The sequence below is a fragment of the Vespa velutina genome, chromosome 9, assembly GCF_912470025.1.
Source record: "Vespa velutina chromosome 9, iVesVel2.1, whole genome shotgun sequence".
Lineage (NCBI taxonomy): Eukaryota > Metazoa > Arthropoda > Insecta > Hymenoptera > Vespidae > Vespa > Vespa velutina.
In genome coordinates, this window is record NC_062196.1 from 5424724 (window position 1) to 5443372 (window position 18649).

The 18649-nt window shown below is 26.1% G+C and overlaps 6 protein-coding genes across 17 annotated transcripts; 2 read left to right on the forward strand and 4 right to left on the reverse strand.

The window, feature by feature from the left end:
- Positions 1 to 276: 276 nt before the first annotated feature.
- Positions 277 to 1854, reverse strand: LOC124951881 (electron transfer flavoprotein subunit beta). The gene is made up of 3 exons (XM_047500903.1): positions 1582 to 1854; positions 951 to 1349; positions 277 to 815 (listed from the first exon to the last, which is right to left on the reverse strand). The coding sequence occupies exons 1-3, from the start codon at positions 1630 to 1632 to the stop codon at positions 504 to 506; spliced, it is 762 nt and encodes a 253-aa protein (XP_047356859.1). The 5' UTR covers positions 1633 to 1854; the 3' UTR covers positions 277 to 503.
- Positions 1855 to 2294: 440 nt separating this feature from the next.
- On the reverse strand, positions 2295 to 3571 carry LOC124951615 (CDC42 small effector protein homolog). Of its 4 annotated transcripts, none has more exons than XM_047500301.1 (3): positions 3461 to 3571; positions 2901 to 3204; positions 2295 to 2795 (listed from the first exon to the last, which is right to left on the reverse strand). In XM_047500301.1, the coding sequence occupies exons 2-3, from the start codon at positions 3159 to 3161 to the stop codon at positions 2787 to 2789; spliced, it is 270 nt and encodes an 89-aa protein (XP_047356257.1). In that variant the 5' UTR covers positions 3162 to 3204; positions 3461 to 3571; the 3' UTR covers positions 2295 to 2786. The 4 variants fall into 4 exon arrangements, with proteins under 4 accessions (XP_047356257.1, XP_047356256.1, XP_047356255.1 ...); XM_047500300.1 differs by having other exon boundaries at positions 3429 to 3567; XM_047500299.1 differs by lacking the exon at positions 3461 to 3571 and adding an exon at positions 3307 to 3325.
- Positions 3572 to 3896: 325 nt separating this feature from the next.
- LOC124951611 (dnaJ homolog subfamily C member 7) lies at positions 3897 to 7068 on the forward strand. Of its 2 annotated transcripts, XM_047500284.1 has the most exons (12): positions 3897 to 4202; positions 4338 to 4442; positions 4561 to 4649; positions 4724 to 4848; positions 4930 to 5118; positions 5315 to 5433; positions 5524 to 5677; positions 5755 to 5919; positions 6041 to 6206; positions 6299 to 6445; positions 6570 to 6722; positions 6799 to 7068. In XM_047500284.1, exons 2-12 carry the CDS (start codon positions 4348 to 4350, stop codon positions 6897 to 6899), a joined length of 1503 nt encoding a protein of 500 aa, XP_047356240.1. In that variant the 5' UTR covers positions 3897 to 4202; positions 4338 to 4347; the 3' UTR covers positions 6900 to 7068. The 2 variants fall into 2 exon arrangements, with proteins under 2 accessions (XP_047356240.1, XP_047356241.1); XM_047500285.1 differs by lacking the exons at positions 3897 to 4202; positions 4724 to 4848.
- On the reverse strand, positions 6717 to 11197 carry LOC124951613 (neurotrophin 1). Of its 3 annotated transcripts, XM_047500293.1 has the most exons (8): positions 10664 to 11146; positions 10129 to 10315; positions 9415 to 9607; positions 9100 to 9147; positions 8733 to 8920; positions 8597 to 8656; positions 8409 to 8512; positions 6717 to 8251 (listed from the first exon to the last, which is right to left on the reverse strand). In XM_047500293.1, exons 2-8 carry the CDS (start codon positions 10189 to 10191, stop codon positions 8011 to 8013), a joined length of 897 nt encoding a protein of 298 aa, XP_047356249.1. In that variant the 5' UTR covers positions 10192 to 10315; positions 10664 to 11146; the 3' UTR covers positions 6717 to 8010. The 3 variants fall into 3 exon arrangements, with proteins under 3 accessions (XP_047356249.1, XP_047356248.1, XP_047356250.1); XM_047500292.1 differs by having other exon boundaries at positions 10129 to 11145; XM_047500294.1 differs by lacking the exon at positions 9100 to 9147 and having other exon boundaries at positions 10129 to 11197.
- LOC124951612 lies at positions 10427 to 17056 on the forward strand. 6 transcript variants are annotated; one of them, XR_007101653.1, is made up of 6 exons: positions 10427 to 11621; positions 11714 to 11795; positions 11906 to 12117; positions 12184 to 12525; positions 12619 to 13712; positions 14986 to 15121. XR_007101653.1 is itself a non-coding variant. In XM_047500286.1 (5 exons), exons 1-5 carry the CDS (start codon positions 11502 to 11504, stop codon positions 12961 to 12963), a joined length of 1101 nt encoding a protein of 366 aa, XP_047356242.1. In that variant the 5' UTR covers positions 10427 to 11501; the 3' UTR covers positions 12964 to 14889. The 6 variants fall into 6 exon arrangements, 5 of the variants coding, with proteins under 5 accessions (XP_047356242.1, XP_047356247.1, XP_047356244.1 ...); XM_047500286.1 differs by lacking the exon at positions 14986 to 15121 and having other exon boundaries at positions 12619 to 14889; XM_047500291.1 differs by lacking the exon at positions 14986 to 15121 and having other exon boundaries at positions 12445 to 12525; positions 12619 to 14889.
- LOC124951617 (potassium/sodium hyperpolarization-activated cyclic nucleotide-gated channel 1-like) lies at positions 13976 to 18573 on the reverse strand. Its single transcript, XM_047500303.1, has 10 exons — positions 18505 to 18573; positions 18178 to 18410; positions 17876 to 18091; positions 17616 to 17778; positions 17412 to 17545; positions 17090 to 17277; positions 16809 to 17014; positions 16528 to 16737; positions 14838 to 16436; positions 13976 to 14683 (listed from the first exon to the last, which is right to left on the reverse strand). Exons 1-9 carry the CDS (start codon positions 18556 to 18558, stop codon positions 16227 to 16229), a joined length of 1614 nt encoding a protein of 537 aa, XP_047356259.1. The 5' UTR covers positions 18559 to 18573; the 3' UTR covers positions 13976 to 14683; positions 14838 to 16226.
- Positions 18574 to 18649: the final 76 nt, after the last annotated feature.

Sequence of the window (18649 nt, forward strand, 5' to 3'; positions counted from 1 at the left end):
GCTGCATTTTACAAAGCCAATTTAAACTTTCCAATCAGCTTATATTTTATTAAAATTTTGTTCATTAAAAAATACGTAATATCAATGTCAATATTTTTATTTTGTAGAATTTTATTAGTAAAAGAATATTTAGATAATTGTGTCAATTGATTATGACAATTCAAGATCAATGAATTAAAGAAAAATTATAATATTCTTTTTTGTAAATGATTACATGTATATGTACACACTCATAAGAGATTTGTTTGATGTATATTGTTATGTTTACCAAAGATATATAGAGTATATAATATACTATTTTATTAAAATTATAAAATAAATGATAAAGAGAAGAATATACATTTTGCCACCACATGGTACAAATTTATGAAAATATATAATATAGAGCTTATTCATTCTAATTATGTTTAGACGGCATATGTTATATACAGTAAAAAATATAATAAAATTCATTCAAAGGAAGGCACAACATTTCTTCTATTTTATAGATCATTTGGAAGATATCAAAGATGTCCACGCTCCTTTAGTTTAATTATTAAAGTATCGACATCAGGTACTATTGCACCAGCCTGCCTAACAGGTGGTTCTTCTACAGAAATAATTTCAATTCTGGCGGATGTATTTATGCCAAGATCCTTTGAACTAATTTTTTTAATTGGTTTCTTTTTTGCTTTCATAATATTTGGTAATGTGGCATAACGAGGTTCATTAAGACGAAGATCGGCACTGAGAACAGCTGGAGTTTTTAACCTGAGGACTTCCAAACCACCATCTATTTCTCGTGTAATAGTCAATTCATTATTACCATGTTCGATCTAATAATAGAAGAAATGACAAAAGAAGTAAAACAAATATTTTTATATCTTATATTAATAAATCCATTATATTTTCGAATGATTATTACCAATATTAGAAAGTAATATAATACAAATTAAAAAGATTTATTTTACCTTACTGCAAAATGTTCCTAACGGCCAATCTAAATTACCAGCTATCATTTGGGCAGTTTGATTACTGTCATCATCGATAGCTTGCTTTCCGACAATAATCAAATCAACTTTCTCATCTATTGCAAGTTTTGCTAAAATCTTAGATACATGAATCGGCTGCAAAGTTTCATATTCTGTTGGTGATATTTCAACATGTATTCCACGATCAGCACCCATGGCTAATGCAGTTCTTAAACTATCTTGTGCCTGAGAAGGACCACATGTAATCGCAATTACCTCTTGTGCTAATTTTTTTTCTTTCATTCTTATAGCTTCCTCAACAGCTATCTCATCGAAAGGATTCATTGAATGTTTAATTCCATCAGTAATAACTCCTGTTTTATCCGGTTTAACACGGATCTAAAAAAATCAGACAAAAATATTCATTACAAAACATTTTTAAAAAATTCATAAAATCTCAATGTTACCAAGTATTTTTCATTATTCGTTAAAAATTAACGAATAACATTTAACAAGATCAAATTTGATGAGATATGATAAATTTAATTTTTTTTTTTTTTTTTTTTTTTTTTTTTCTTCCCTTTTAATTTAAACTATTCTATGTTTAGATATTTTATAAGCCAAAATTTACCTTGACCGCATAATCTATTACCCTTTTCACACCAACAAGTACGCGTGACATATTTAGTACATATAATAATATATAGAAAATAGTTGAGAAAATATGAGTATTTAATTGAGTAAACTATGTTTACATAAGTTATCTTTAATGGAGGTACTGGACAGAATTCTAGGAGTAACTAACTGCAGTTATTAATATAGTGGTATTTGTCGGTGACGTGGCAGACATCTACAGTTCGAAGTCTAAATGCTATCGATTTGTATGGAAAGAATAATATTAATAGATAAAATATGTTATTAAACGTATGATCGTCACATTCCGTTCGAAATTTGATAATTACAATGAGAGATTACAAGAAAATAAAATGAATGAAAAAACTCTGGTAGTAAATTTATAAATTTTGAATTAATGTCTTTTAAAAATTCTTAATCGATTTCCATTTAATATAATAATAATGAAATTAATATAATTTATTTAATAAAAACAAATATAAACATTAATTAATATGATAATTGACTTTTCAAGAATACATAAGAAAATTTAAATCATTCTCTTTATAGAGAGTATTTAAAATGTAGGGATCTTGTTGTTTAATTATATAGGGATATTTAATTTACTTTATATTATCGTAAATGAAATCAAAAGGACTTAATGCAACAGAACTTTTGAATCGAGATAGATTTTGATTATAAATTTTGTTTTCCTCTGATTATTCATATTTTTTATAATCATAGATTATTACAATATATTTGTGTCATAATACAGTATTAAAATTCCTATGGCTTTTGTTATATACAATCGTTTATTTTATTTACTAGGTTACACTTACAAATTAAAGTAATCAAGGTATAAATCAACGTGGAAAAATTCATTAATATATAAATACATTCATAATCTTAGAAGTCTATGCAATAAATCAAAATATATCAATTTTCACGTATATGACCAAGACTCGTACACTCTTTTTAACTTCATATAAGATTATTTGTTTAATCCTTTTGAGATCTCGTCTGTAATAAATGACGCTAAGAAAAGTACCCTTTCTATCAAGACATTATTCTATAAAAACATTTAAAAAAATGCATCACTGTGCATAGTGCATTGTGCTATGGGCTTGTGAAGTCCGGAAGTAAATACATAACTGATAAAAAGTCAGTCAATTTATTCCTTCCATTAATACTCTGGCAGTTTGTTCAAATACTTTGTAATACATATCAATATGCCTAAAATAAGAAAAGAACAAAAAAAATATATATATACATAAACATACGTATATATTTTTTACAAGATTTATTCATGCTTAGTTATTAAAATAAAATAATCATTACCTTAACACTAATGGAAGTATCATAACCTCCTTTATGTTGCATTCTTTCTTGAATAGTAGATAAGCAATCTCCAGTCATATTGAAATCATCGCTACTTATATGCCCTGTATGCCGAAAATTTGTAGGTTCTCCTATCATGCTTCGATCTATCCTGAGTCTGTGATGGGTCTTGTGTTTTCCATTTCGTGAACGAGGTTCTTGCTGATGCAAACAACATGTAAAACATTGTATCCAAAGTTCGCTACTACCTGCCATTCTCATTAAAGTTTTAATTTTTCTATCTCAATTTGTTTTAATCTCAAATCTGAAACAAATGATATATTACAAATTAAATATTACGAATATTTTACGAATATTTTATAGTTTCTAAATCTAATGAGATCACACTACTAAAATAACTTGATACATCTTAACCTATACGCAACACAAAACAGTTATGGTATTATATTTGGATAATACATTATTTACTTTATTTATACTATACGTATTACAGTACAACATTTATTATAAATATTGTAAAACACACACAAGCTTATTCAAAAGTTATTTTCATGTTACTTTTTTTTTTTTTTTTTCTTTTTTTTACTTCTTTGATGTTCCAGTTCGTTCTAACCCGCCAAGAAGCATGACGGACAATCCTATATATAACGATCATATATTGTATGTTTTCTACTACCCTGAGCCAAGTGCAATTAATCGATCCAGTTTAAAAATTGGACAAACTTAAATCTTTACTTGATTGGTCAGATATAAATGTACATATTTAATAGTTTCAATGTGTAATCATATTATTGTTACATTTAACAATTTCATATTTTTAATATCTTGTAGAAAAGTAAAACGAATCATTAAAATAGTTTTTTTTTTTTTAATGTCAAATTGTAAATCTTGTTAAATTTTATTTTATTATATACGATTATATTCGTTATATCATTAAAAAGATAAATTTTTTCATCATTTGTAGCTATATTCACTTCGGCGCTCGAAGCGACGAACAACGCTTGAATTGAACTACCTGAAGCTACTGTAGCTCATGCATGGTTCCAGTGAAAAGTTGCTTGAGTCACCTTAGGTCGTTTCTTTATGTAGTTGCTTTTGTGAGATACGACGGCATCTTTTATATACAACGGAATATTGTTTTGCTATAAATATGTGTGCAATAATAAAATTTGAAACAATATAAGATGAAGTATTTTCGAAGTTACACATTCAGTACGTTAATTGAAATTTAACCAACAGTAGTATTGTGTTTAACCGTGTGATCAATTGGATGAAATTATCGAAACATACTTCTCTCTTGTGGTAATTTTCTTGAATATTCTATTATACATTACCATGAAACATTTCCCTTTAAAATTATTGTGTAATAGTATTAATATGAGTGCAATATTATTTTGAATGACTTTATTTATCATTGATTCTTCTGCCTGTCTTAAGAACATTAATTATGGCGAACGAAGTGCAAATGAATGAAGTGCAAATGAACGAAGAATTTGAACCAGTGACAATCGCCATGAATGTAGACAAATCGGTAGTTGAAGAGTGAGTAGGGCATTTTTTATTTTCTTTATATTTAAAAATATTTCACTATGTAAAGCGAATTTTTTTTTCTCCATTATGTAATAAATATACTAAAATTGAGTTTACAATTTTTCTTTAGATTGGCAGAGGCAAAGAAGGAAATAGCAAATCAATATTATTCTCTGAAACAATACAAAAAAGCATTAATCGGGTACAATGAAGTTATTGGTTAGTATATTTATATTATTTTATATAATGAAACTAATCTCTTGCTCTATAATAAAAAATAATGGTGATTCTAGAAATGTGTTCAGATGAACCACGTTATTATGGTAACAGAGCAGCATGTTATATGATGCTTGGCCTATATCGTAACGCTTTAGTTGATGCTAAAAAGTGCATTGAATTGGACCCAATGTTTCTCAAAGTACATATATTTGTGTTATATAAAATATTCTGATATTTCAAATATTTGTGTTATGTAATTATATCATTTTTATTTCTTTAGGCATATGTCAGGGTTATTAAATGTTCTTTGATTTTGGGTGATATCATAGAGGCTGAGACTAATATATCAAAACTTTTGGAACTAGATCCTGACAATAAAACAATAACATCAGAACAAAAGGATTTAGAGTATATACAGAAATATTTGAAAGATGCAGACGCTGCTTATGCAGTGAAAGATTTCCGTAAGGTTAGAGGTTTGTGCAAATATAATGCTCATTTTCACTGCTAACTAACAACTGTTAGCAAAGATTATGCAAAATCTAGTACTACTATTATAGACGAACATAAATTTGGAAGAGCACATGAAAAACATTATATTATATCATTAAAAGTGTACAATCATATTATTATATTTTTCAAACAAATGTTCCTTTTGTTAATAGGTTGTATATTGTATGGATCGATGTTGTGATGTAAGCACATCTTGTACAAGATTCAAATTGATCAAAGCTGAATGTCTTGCATTTTTAGGGAGATATGAAGAAGCACAAGAAATTGCCAAGTAGATTAATATTCATTTTCTGCATAGATTTTATGCAATCTGAATTGTATTCTATTAATTTCTATATTTAATATTCTTCTTATATTTTAGTGATATTTTACATATTGACAAACAAAATGCAGATGCTATTTATATTCGTGGTATGTGTTTATATTTTCAAGACAGTGTTGATAGAGCTTTTGCACATTTCCAACAAGTATTAAGATTAGCGCCTGATCATGATAAAGCATTGGATATTTACAAGGTAATAAAATTGAGATTTTTTATGTTAGATTAATTATATGTAAATGTATGTAATATTAACTATACCTTTACATTCAGAGAGCAAAAGCTTTAAAAAAGAAGAAAGAAGATGGAAATGCTGCATTTAAAATGAAACGCTATCAAGAAGCATATGATTTATTTACAGAGGCTTTAACTATAGATCCCCAAAATGTAATGACAAATGCAAAACTTCATTTTAATAAAGCAACAGCAGCTACTAAAGTAAGTTCAAAAATATTGTATATTAAATTATATATGTTTTATTTATTATATCTGTGTTAAGTACTTAATATATCGTTTGTTTGTTATGTACTTAAATAGAAAGTGTTCCTCATTGTTACAGTTAGGACGAATAAGAGAATCGATCACAGAATGCACAGAAGCTTTAAAACTTGACGAAAATTATTTAAAAGCTTTACTTAGGAGAGGATCGTCTTATCTGGAATTAAATGAATATGAAGAAGCTGTTCGTGACTTTGAGAAAGCATGTAAAATAGATAATAGTCGTGGTATGAATATTATATATATAAATATAATTATTAAAATATTATCCAATAAAATAAAAACTGATTCATTCTGTATTTAATATATTATTTTACAGAAAATAAGAGATTCCTCACTGGAGCGAAAATGGCATTGAAAAAGTCTAAAAGAAAAGATTATTATAAAATATTAGGTATCGATAAAAATGCATCAACCGATGATATTAAAAAAGCATATAGAAAACGGGCTATGGTCCATCATCCAGGTATAAAACCGATAATAATAATACTAATACATAAAAAAAAGCATACATAAAATGGTAAATCATTTAGTATATTGTAAAAAAAAATAGTAATTTTTATATTTATTTGGATAATTATTTTTATCAGATCGTCATGCTAATGCAACTGAAGGGGAAAAGAAGGAACAAGAAAAGAAGTTTAAAGAAGTTGGGGAAGCATATGGTATTTTGTCAGACCCCAAAAAACGTTTACGTTATGATAGTGGCCATGACATGGATGATACTGATAATAATATGCAAGGTATGTAAAATTATTTATTATTCAATGACTTAATACAAAACTATGAATATTTCAAAATGATAAAAAATTTTTATAGATGTGGATCCTCGTGGAATGTTTCCAACCTTTTTTGCTCAAGATGGAGGCTTTCAATTTCGAACTGAATTTTACAATGGTTACAGTTTTCATTTGGGTTAATAACATTCCAAAGCACATCATGATATCACAGTATATCGTATTATCATCTTAGTTTATTTAATATAAAAATATAATGTTTTACCCTTTGCAGTCATATATATTTATTGGTCTTGATATTTAGATCACCATGTACAAAGTTGTATACTTATAGTAGATTATTTTTTATAAATTTGCTTTTTTTGTGTTTTTTTTTATTCATAAATAAGCAAATTCTCATTATTTCCAAATATCATAAATACAATTTTTTTCAAAAAAAAAAAAAAAAAAAAAAAAAAAAATGAACATCAATTGAGTAATACGATAATATTTAACTTACATTCTTTTAAAAATACTTTCCCTAATCCATCTAATTTGCATGATACTACAATTCGTTTATTCTATTTCATGATATTCTTAGAATTAAATATAGTAAATGAAATGCATAGAAAAATTATACATTGAAGCCCTGTTATTGTTATTATAAATGATAATAAAAATTTACAGCTATACTATAGCAAAGTGTGTTTTGTCACCTAATGTATGTCTTATTGAAAATAAATGTATGTCTTATCGAAAATAATATATTAAAATTGAAATTTGGGTTAATTTTTTTCAGGAATATTCAAATTATTTAAATTTATTAGTTATATATACAATACATATATATACACACACACTGTTTTCATTATTAAAATGTATAAACAAATTTTGTTACTTTCATATGATATAATCTATTGTACATTTTGTTTTTAATTAAGGAAATATATAATTTGCTCAAATTAATTAACTATTTACTGTATTATTATAAATATTATATAAGAAATTCATAACATTGTATAAATTCTATGTTTAACATGAATTGTTAATCTTTCCTTTTATTGTAATAAGATCATAATTTTATACATTATAAAAAATTGTTTAACGTTAACCCCTAATGGTTTAAAGAATGTTGTTGAGAACACTTATATATGAACCTTTAGGGATTAATAATCATAAAATATTTATTATATATTAATGTAATTTTTTATTTGCTTAATAAAAATAAAAATATTTATTGGAAATTCAGTAAAATTTTTGTGAAGTAAAATATGGGATATAAATTTTATAAACGCATCATAAAAATCATAGTTTACTATTTACGATTTTTTATCTCAGTTTTTTGACTTCTTTGATTACCAATTCCCATTCTGGTCAATGAATTTCCAATAAATTTAACATGACAACAACAACTTGATGGGAAACGAAACATTTCTGGATTAATCTTACCATTATTTGAAACAGCAGCTAACTGACGGTAAATGTACTTTTGTTTACATGTAGTTTTATAGCCTTCAGCAAGACCATTGACTATATTACATTCACTATTTTCATTACTGCAATTTATATTTACAATAATAAGTTATATTACAAAAATTTTACAATATATATTATAAAAATAATTGATATATGATTTTAGTAATAATATTTATTCTTTTTTATATGATATATTTCTTATACTATTTTAACAGCATAGAGTAAAGCTTTACAAACCTGCATGTTTCAATTCGTACACCTTGCTTAAAATTTTCTTGATTTACAATAAATAACCATTCCTTATTTTTACTTTCTGCAGATTTTGGATAAATTACTTGTTCCTAGAATAATGATTGATGTTAAAAATGAAATTTAATTTAATAAAAAATTGATGACATGTATACTTTTCTAATTATAAATCTTACACTAGATAAACAAAGAGGTGCATCATCCGTCGTATCAACTCTTTGTACAATATCAGGTATCTAAAATACACAATTTGTTGACTAATTTTATAAAAAAATCTGATATAATATATAAAAACAAAAGGCTACTTCTTACTGCATCTACAGTTGCTAAATATTTAATACTATTATTTCGCTGAATTGCAGCATTTATTATTTCTTCAGGATATTCAAATACTTTTTCACAAAAAGTTGTTCCATTACAAACTGGTGCTGGTAATAATAATGTGTTTTTGTGTGACTGACTTGTTGGTATATCTTCCGTAGGAAAAACAAATTTTCCATCTATATTTGTTGTTGAAAAAAACTTTGTAATAAATATTTAAAAAAGTATAAGCTACATTATATTGTCAAAAAGATATATATACATAAATATACACACACACACATACACACACACAGAGTTAATCAATTTCAAATAATAAATGTATAAGAAAGTATTTTAAAAAATGTTTGCAATTTACCAATATTATTTCTTTGTTCAAGTAATTTTCTTTGCCCTATTTGAGCTCCTGTAAAATTAAAGTATTCAGAAAAATATTTTTATATATAATATTTAAATTATGACTCTCTCTCTTTCTCCCTCCCTCTCTGAAGTATTATGTTGTATACTTATTTTTCATTAATTAATATTATTACTATTAGTATTATTATTATTATTATTATTATTATTATTATTATTATTATTATTATTATTATTTATTAATACCAATTAATTCACTATATGAATTCATAAGTTTTATTAATTAAAGTTGAATCATCATCTTGAAATATCTGACCTCTTACACTCATATCCTGACCATACATATGGTTTGTTGTAGATCCTGATGATTGATCCTCTCTATGTGTAATAATTTTAGTCTGAATTGCATGTTGTGCTGAGACATTATTATTTAATTCCCAATTTCTATCCATCGATGATTTTGAGGATTGAAATTCTTCATGTGGATAAGTATGAATATTTTTAAAAAACTGAAAAATAAAAATACCATAAGACTGTACAATAATTCATATTATCATTGAATTCTGGAATATTTAAGTTTTTGATGTACAACATTCAATGAACATTTAATATGAAACGAAATTTGGCAATTTTCATTTCTTATTAAATTTCAATAATGTAAATTATATTAATAAACAAAATAAAATAAATTTTTTAAAAATTAATTTAAGAATTAAGAATTAAATTAATAAAGAATTAATTTAAGAGAAAGAAAGAGTGTCCACATCTTGACAAATATTGAAAAAAAAAAAAGAACAATTTATGCATTTTAAATTGCCCGTGGTAAGATTCACTATGACATATATATAATGTTTTGAATTAATACCATTTTAAAACTTGGTTATATGTTACGTTATCTTATAATAAGATAATATTATAAGATACAAATGTAAAATGTAAAAGAATGTAAATATATTTTATATATTATAATATATATTATAAACGGATAAAAATTTATTTTTAAATCTAGTAAAAAAAAAAAAAAACTCACCAGAAGTACAATACATCCACTCACGAAAATTCGATCGAAACTATTAGTTTCTCGTTTCATCATTTTTTTTATTTAATCGAATACTTTTTTAAACACAACAAAGTAGTTTCTTATTCTTTTCCCTTAAAGCTTCTTTCGAATATTCCTTTACGTTTTTTTCACTTTTTCCCTCTTCTTTGTATATTCACTTATTGTATACACATAAATTTATATATATATATATATATACATACAAACAACATACATACATATATATATATTTTTTCTTTTTATTATCTCTTTGCCTATGTGCCAATAATAATTGACACTTTAGATAAGACGATTAAAATACGATGTTCTGTTTAGATTCATTTAAAAACTAATTTGAAAATTGCAGGAGATTAAAGAATAAAATTAAAAAAATGACAAGAAAAATTCTTCTAATTCACGCTAAAAGCTCATTGCATTTAAAGAAATAAAGGATAACACATTCCAAAGATTGTCAGGTTAGGATTAATAACATCGATAGGGGAGCACGATATATATATATATGTACATTTAATCACTTGTGGTTGTTTATCACCGGCTAATCGCAATACCAGGATGATACTGAAAACCGGATTTTGTGGCGTGATATTAAATTGTAATACTCTGATACGAAGGTCACATAAACTTTCATCGTTGAAAGTATATTTTTAAGTAGTGAGATGCATATAATGTGCAATAATAGTGTTCATTGATGAACCTTACGCAAATGACAGGAAAAAATATTTATATCGCACAAATAGACATCTTAGGACAGATTTTGTAAGCATTGCGGATTTTTCAAAAGTAAAAACAAGTGAAAATGTATGTTATACAGAGGTGGGGATAACCAAATAAATCCCGCTCAACATAGTGTGTCATTTCCGCTAATTGGGAAGGGGAATTTTACTACGATTATTAAACTACTGTTCTTAACCACAATCTCGGAAGTGATTATAAATTCTTCTGAAATTAGCTGTGAATTTTTTTTTTTTTCTTTTTTTCTTTTTTTTTTTATCAAAGAGAAATTTCTACAATACCTATTCTAAATTTTAAAAATATTTATAACACTTGATTGTACATTGTATGTTACTTTTAAGCGCTATTTTTTTTTTCTATAATAAGATATATAAAAGATAATTTAAGCTTAATGGATAATTCATTAATTTTGCCGATCGCCTTGTAAAATTGCATTTTTTAAATTTTATTAAATTTTATTGATTTTCTTATTTTTTGTTTTATTATTATTATTATTATTATTATTATTATTATTATTATTTTTATTATACGAGATAGACAATTGGTCGAACGAATAATCACGTGTTGTAATGTGTAACAGCGTTATAAATTAAAACTAGCATTTTCAAATCATGCCGGATATTAAAAACGTTATAGAATTGCTATGTAAACATTTGAATTTATCAATTAAAGTGGCAATTCAACCGGAATATTTTAGGTTATCTAAATATAATAATACAACGCAAAAATCTGTAAGTACTAATATCGACGGATAAATAAATAACTGATAAATTTGTATCGTATTTTGAAACCTTTGTCGATAACAAATTTTTTTATTGTCCAGGATACATTATGGACAATGTTACACATATTAAGTTTTTATGCGGCGAAAGAAAAACAAAATGACATATACTTTGAGGAATATGGTAAGTTTCTTATTTTCTTTGTGTGTAAATATATTTTTTATTGTTATTTATTACATTCTTTTGTTTTGTTACAACAATCAAAAAACAAAAATATGAATATAATGTTGCAGATAAATTATCTGCTACAAAATTATATTTTGCTTTTTTACAATATCCAGAAATTGAATTTTATGGTTTATCAGAAAGCTGCCATAACAATAGAGTACTTCTATTAGCATTTGCATGGCTTTTAGCGACACAAAATGTTTTGAGTATTGTAGTACGTGTCAATTTGACATCTAGTCTTTTAGGAAGAGAATGTTCATGCCCTAATATATCTTTGGTAAATATACAAACTTTAAAAAATATTTAAAAGTAAAATATATTATTATAATACAATATTTTTTAGAAAGAAGTATCTAGAGTAGAAACGTCATGCTCTGTACATACACAAATAAAAAATATTATCCATCACAATAGTAAAGTAAATTTTAATATTAAACATATATTCGAATTAATTTGCAAAAAAGTAAAATTGTTAAATAAAGTTCATGGTGCTAGCATGAATTTTGATCATCTTGTACATATGAATGTAATGGAAATCGCATTTATAAAACAATTATTAGCCTTACATACAGATTCAAATTTTAATCAATGTAAACAACAACAGTCAGATTTGCGTGCTATTGGTGTGATGTTGGATATACATTTAAAATGGATGGAAAAAGAACATCTATTTTATGATTGGATGGTACATTTTGTTATATATTTAATTACTATAGAAATATGAAAATATAATCTGATTGAAGTGATTAATTTAGAAATATAATCTCATTGATTTTAGATAACTGTGATCAAGGAATATGAGAAATCTGTAGATATTAATATAAATAGAATAAGTTGGGATGAAATTGGTAGTTTCATTTCTTTGTTAGAACAGATCATAAAAAAAAAATTATATTCCGTTTGCTCAGAAAAAACAGAAGACAGGCTGGAATGTTATAACACTTTCCAATGTACATCTCGTTTATTAAGAACATCCGATGTCAAATGCGAAGTTAATAAATGGTTAATGGATGTAACCATTCAACTGAATCAAGTAAAAGAAACACTTGCAAAAAATAAAGAAGAACTCGCATTACAATTGAAAAATATATTAATGATTGTGCCATTGTGTATTCAAGTTTAATACTGCTATAGTATTCTTTTAAGAAGTATATATACAATTATAATTTTTAATGGATTCTTATAAAGATACCATGCGTCAAATAGATCTAATTTATAAGAAAAAAATATTAACAAAAACTAAAAAAATCAAATCCCCATTTAGACTTGATTAATATATATTAAACAAAAATTTATCTAAATGTCACGATGTGGGTGTTGTTATCAGGTCAATTACACCGAACGATGAAATAAAAACGTTGAGAACCGTAACGAGAAATATACCGATAACGGTCCAATTATTAGCAGTATCGGCTTTACACATTTGCGCGTCAACTTTTACATCGTATCTACTATTCCAAATTAATCCAATTCCGACTATAACTTGAATGAGTAAACTGGAAGTAATCATTGTCAATGATGGATAATAATATGGATGCCGACCGTCGGTTTGCAGAACATAGCGCAATTGATTAGCGTTAGCTGATAACAATGCTAAATCCATCATTCCTTGAGCAAGAGTTTTTTTATGCTGGTAAATGTTTACATCCGGTATCGGTTGATTCGGTGGTTGAGGAAAAAAAGGATGTTGTCCGCTAGGGTAATTCGGTTGTCCAAATGTTGTTTCTGGTATAAGACCATCATCGATACCTTTATCGCCTGGCCGTGAAGGAATGCCAGGTTCTAAATCGTCTATCTCTGGACCCGAAGTTGGCCGTGGATTATAATTGTTGTCTGTTTCTAAAAGTGGACCGAACCGTGGTTCTACGCTTGGTAATGGATTTTCCAACCCGGCAGTTAATGGTTGTAAACTCTCATCCGGAATTTCGTCCATATATAATATTTCATCGTGATCACTGTTCGTTTGTTTATTCATTATGAACACAAAGAAAAAACTGTATTAACTTTTTATTCTTTTATTTTTATTAAACGAATGTAACCGCCACAATGGAATGATCCTTAATTATATAGCTATTGTTCTCGATCGATCATTCAATAATATATAGTACTTAAAAATAGTACAAATAAACTCAACGAACATTAATACATCGTAATATTTATTAAAAATATACACACGCGAACAACACAATGTGCACTCTAATATCGTGAATCACTCCTTGTATAATTAGACGGACAAACTGATCTCCGTTTGGAATCACGTGCGGATTTATATAATATTACGTATGACGATATGTTTTCCTATTTTGAGAAAAAAATAATTGTTTATATTTTATTTTCGTAAAAAACTTTAACAATTTGAAAAATATATTTATAGATAGGTGATAAAAATGTCTTGCCATTGAACGTTCTACTACGACGACTGAACATAACTATGTCCCCATCGATTCTGTACTAAAGGTCACTTGATCGTAGATAGCTGATTCATTCCTATGATACATCAAACTTAGAAAACCCAATAGTATTATAAACGTATTCTTCCAGTTTTTTTTTCTTCCGAGAAAAAAAAAAGTGAAAGTAGGCGTTTAAAGAGAAGTGAAAAAGAATCTTTTTCTTTGACTCATTCGTACTTCGTTTCTTCAAACTGTTGCAATGATTTTATCCTTGTTTTTCATATTGAATTTATATAAATAAATAAATACAATTTTTATAACTTTTTTTATAATGTCATAAGCATATATTTTCGTTAGAACAGAATTAGAGATGATAATATTGAACGATCCGTTGTCAAGTAAACAGTCACTGCGTTGATATACGTAAAAGTTAAATCTTTCACGACTGCATTCCTATAAATCGTCGAGAAATTCCATTGTAATATTTGCTAATTCGAAATAAATATAAAATGATCAGGTCGGATTTAAATGAATATTTAATTTATTATATTTCATCGTACGATTGATTCGTCCGTTTAAAATTTTATTTAACGAATTAACATGATACCTTATAAAAAATGCTGTGCTCAATGTCCAGGCGTGATAGATGTTCCGGAATGTGAGAAAACCCATGAATGTTGTTTACCAAAATATGTATCAGGTAATTTGAAGATTTCATCTTTTAAAAAAACAATAACTGATTATTCTAAAAATAGGAAAAAACATGAAATAGGACTTGAAAATGCTGATCAAAAGCTAAAGTGCTATGATAGATTTGCTATCGCGAAAAAGCTTCACGCGGAGAATTTAAAACATCAACCACTTCCTGATAAAGTCAACGACGATATAATGAAGAATTTCAAACTAAAGGAATCTTTCCATTTACCGTCCTTAAATGAACAATACCGAAACAACAAAAAGTATAATAGTTGTAATAAATTAGGCTCCAAATATCACTGCGATGCCGTATTAGGATACAAGAAGCCAGAAACAAAGATGGATTTGGCTATTTGCTGGCAGACTCCTGTGGATCCAATTTATGAACCACCGAGATCGACTCACATCGATGGATCAGAGGGAGGAGCTGCACCGGCAATTTTTGAACTTGTACAAGGTGCACCAAAGTCGAGATGTGATCAATTACGTTCTAACAATTATAATATTAAACATAATAATAATAAGAATCGTGAAATATATGACATGAATTTCGCAAAAAAAGATCAAGACAAACGTTATAATAATTCACACCAGAATCAAAATAATTGCAAGCATCATTGTAAATGCATGGATTCTATGAATATCCAAAAATCAATTTCCCGCGAACGTTCTAGATCACAATGTTCTATTAGGAATAGCGCTGTAATCTGTGAGAATAAAGAAAAGAACGATCCTAGATTAATCAAATCAGCTGTAGGAATTACTTTAGGTACTGAATCAAATAATGCATCTCGACGATTACCACAAAAAATAGATGTTCCACGACCAAAAACACCATTCGCTAAAAGATCCTTTAGTATAGAAACTTTATCTCCTCCTTTTAGTATCGTAAACGGTTGTAGAGATACCGATTATCCAGAACATTGGAGACTTATGACGGTCTATCAGCAATCTTATAAAAATCCTCGAAAATATAAAGCTAATTTTCACCGTTAACGATTGCGATCCTTTGAAACAATGATATAAAATAATTATTAATACCGAAATTGTAACTTGCTTCTTTTCAAAATTCAAGATCAATAATAATAAACTAAACAAAATCTGATTTTTATTTAGCTGCACATTAAATTAAATTATAATCGAATCATATTAGATCAAAAGTAAAATATTAAAGCTATAACATAATAACAATAGTATATCTATTCTTCTATATTCTTATTTCTTTGTCTTTGCAAAGATAATTACTTATTCTTTTGATTAGTTACAGATCAAATAATGTTTGAATACTTAATAGAAACTATCATAGGCATGGTTTTTTCACATATTTTGAAACTTCATTATATAAAACATTAAGTAAATCTGGATAAGATTCCATAATGAGTTGAAAATTCCTTCTGTATAATATATAAATCTCACAAGTTTCTATTGCAACAATATTAGCATTATGATGCATATTTTTCAGAAATAAGAAAATGTCTCCAAAATATGCTCCATCTTCTAAATGACAAACCTATATTCATATAAAACATTACTTCTGATAAATCTGTATCAAATGAAAAAATAATAGTCATTGAAACATTATCTAGTATCATTAGAAAAACCTCTTTCCATAAATTGTTATAGACTGCAACTGTGCCAGATGCAATAAAATAGAGTCCATCTCCTTCTTCATCAATTTTAACTATTATATCATTCTCTAAATAAATTTCAGAGCTTAACACATTTATTAACTGTAACACGATAGATTCTGGAATATATTGAAACAATGACACATTGTTGATAAATTTCATATAAGTGTGTAAAATAAGTTTCTGAAACAAGAAAGAGCTTATTAATTTTCATATGTTCTATTTGCATATTCTATGAGCAGTTTTTTTCAAACCTCTTGCAAATAAGAGGAAACTTGATGGATTATATGTTGATATCTATTAAAGTTTTTTTTGTTACAATAATTAAAATATTCTAAAATACGGCGTTGTAGATTATATGGTAATTCCTTATATCTTATATATTCTTGTAATTGTTGGAAATGTTTATAATGTTTTTTAGTGGTTGAATATAATGTATTTATAAACTGCATAATCTGTACTACAAGTATAAAGTATGCAAATATATAGAATATGTTAATAATTTTATGATTCAATTTATAAATATGTTGTTTACCTAAAATATAAATAAAACCAAGAATACCCATAATTGATAATACAATATTTAATAGAATATCATCTGGTGTTTTCATGTCTAAATAATGAGCGGAACAAACTAGGGCAATAGTAGCTCTGTTCAAGCACATTAGATATTTACGACAATTTGTTTTTCTTTCTTTTAAAGCATCAGAATCAATCCATGACCTATATGTACACAAATTTAAGTTCTTATATTATTCTTTAAACAATTTCTATTCTGTAAAAATTATTAAGTAAATAAAACACTTTCTCAAAGAGTAAATGCTGCAGAAACAATTATTAACTTTAGAAATATTTACCCTCTGTTTCTTCCAAAAATATTAGATATTGTCAGTGGTATGTAATATTCAAGACAAGCTGCCCAGTGTACAGATATAATAATAATCATACTCATTTCAAATAGTTTATATCTTTGACGATTAATATGATATATCTAAAAATATTTCTATTAAAAAACAAATTCTATTGTGGAAGAATTGTTTTAACAGTTTCAAAACACTCACACAGCAGAGTTTTCGAGAATAAACAATGATTGCTCGTATTCTAATAATCTTTACTATGTTGAGTATAACACAATACCAAACTGATTTATTTATTATAAAGTCAATTAATTGATATGGCATAGCAGATAGAATATCTACTATAAAAGTACTTTTCATATATTTTCTAAGTGAGAAACATTTTATTAAATATAATAAATGTTAAAGTAATATATGAATATCAAAAGTAAAATAAATATAAAGAAATCCAATTGGTTATATACTTTGCTATTATACGTGGATTTAAAATAACCATATTTGTCCAATGATTGTAATATCCAGTAAAAAAGCACATAATGATATCACATAAAATAATACCATCTAATACATTACTAAACATGTACCATTGTTCTTTTTCATTCATATAAAATGCAAGAAATATGGGATTAATAATAAGAGTTATAAAACCGGTGATAATCATTATTATTTTCCAATACATTCTGTGAATGTAATGTGCGAAATATAATTATAAGTATAATGAATATAGCTGTATATATGAAATTATAGTATATTAAAAGTAAATAACCGAAAAATGCTAAAAGGATGTATCATATATGGATAAGATTGAAAGTGTCTATTAATTTCATAATTTATTGCTGCGTTATTTTTGAACCATTTTATAAATGGATATTTAGAAGCTATTGTGCGTTTAGAAAATAAAAAATACCAAAATTTTGTTTTATATGAAGCTTCTGTCATTATATTTTGTTTTATATCTATTTTTGGTATTTCACAATTATGGATGATCTTTGGAGTTAACTATAAAAGTAACAATATTTGTTATAAGCTTACAGAAAAATAAATAAAAAAAGAATTACTTATACTTTTCTATTATAATAATTTCATTATTAACCTGATCAATTTTATTTAGATTCATTTCATCAGGTACATACATCATTAAATCCATGTTAGAAAACTTGGAATAAACCTTAATAACGTGATTATATATAGATAATACTTTTGTAGTTTCAGTTGAGTTAACTAAAAGTTCTTTTTTT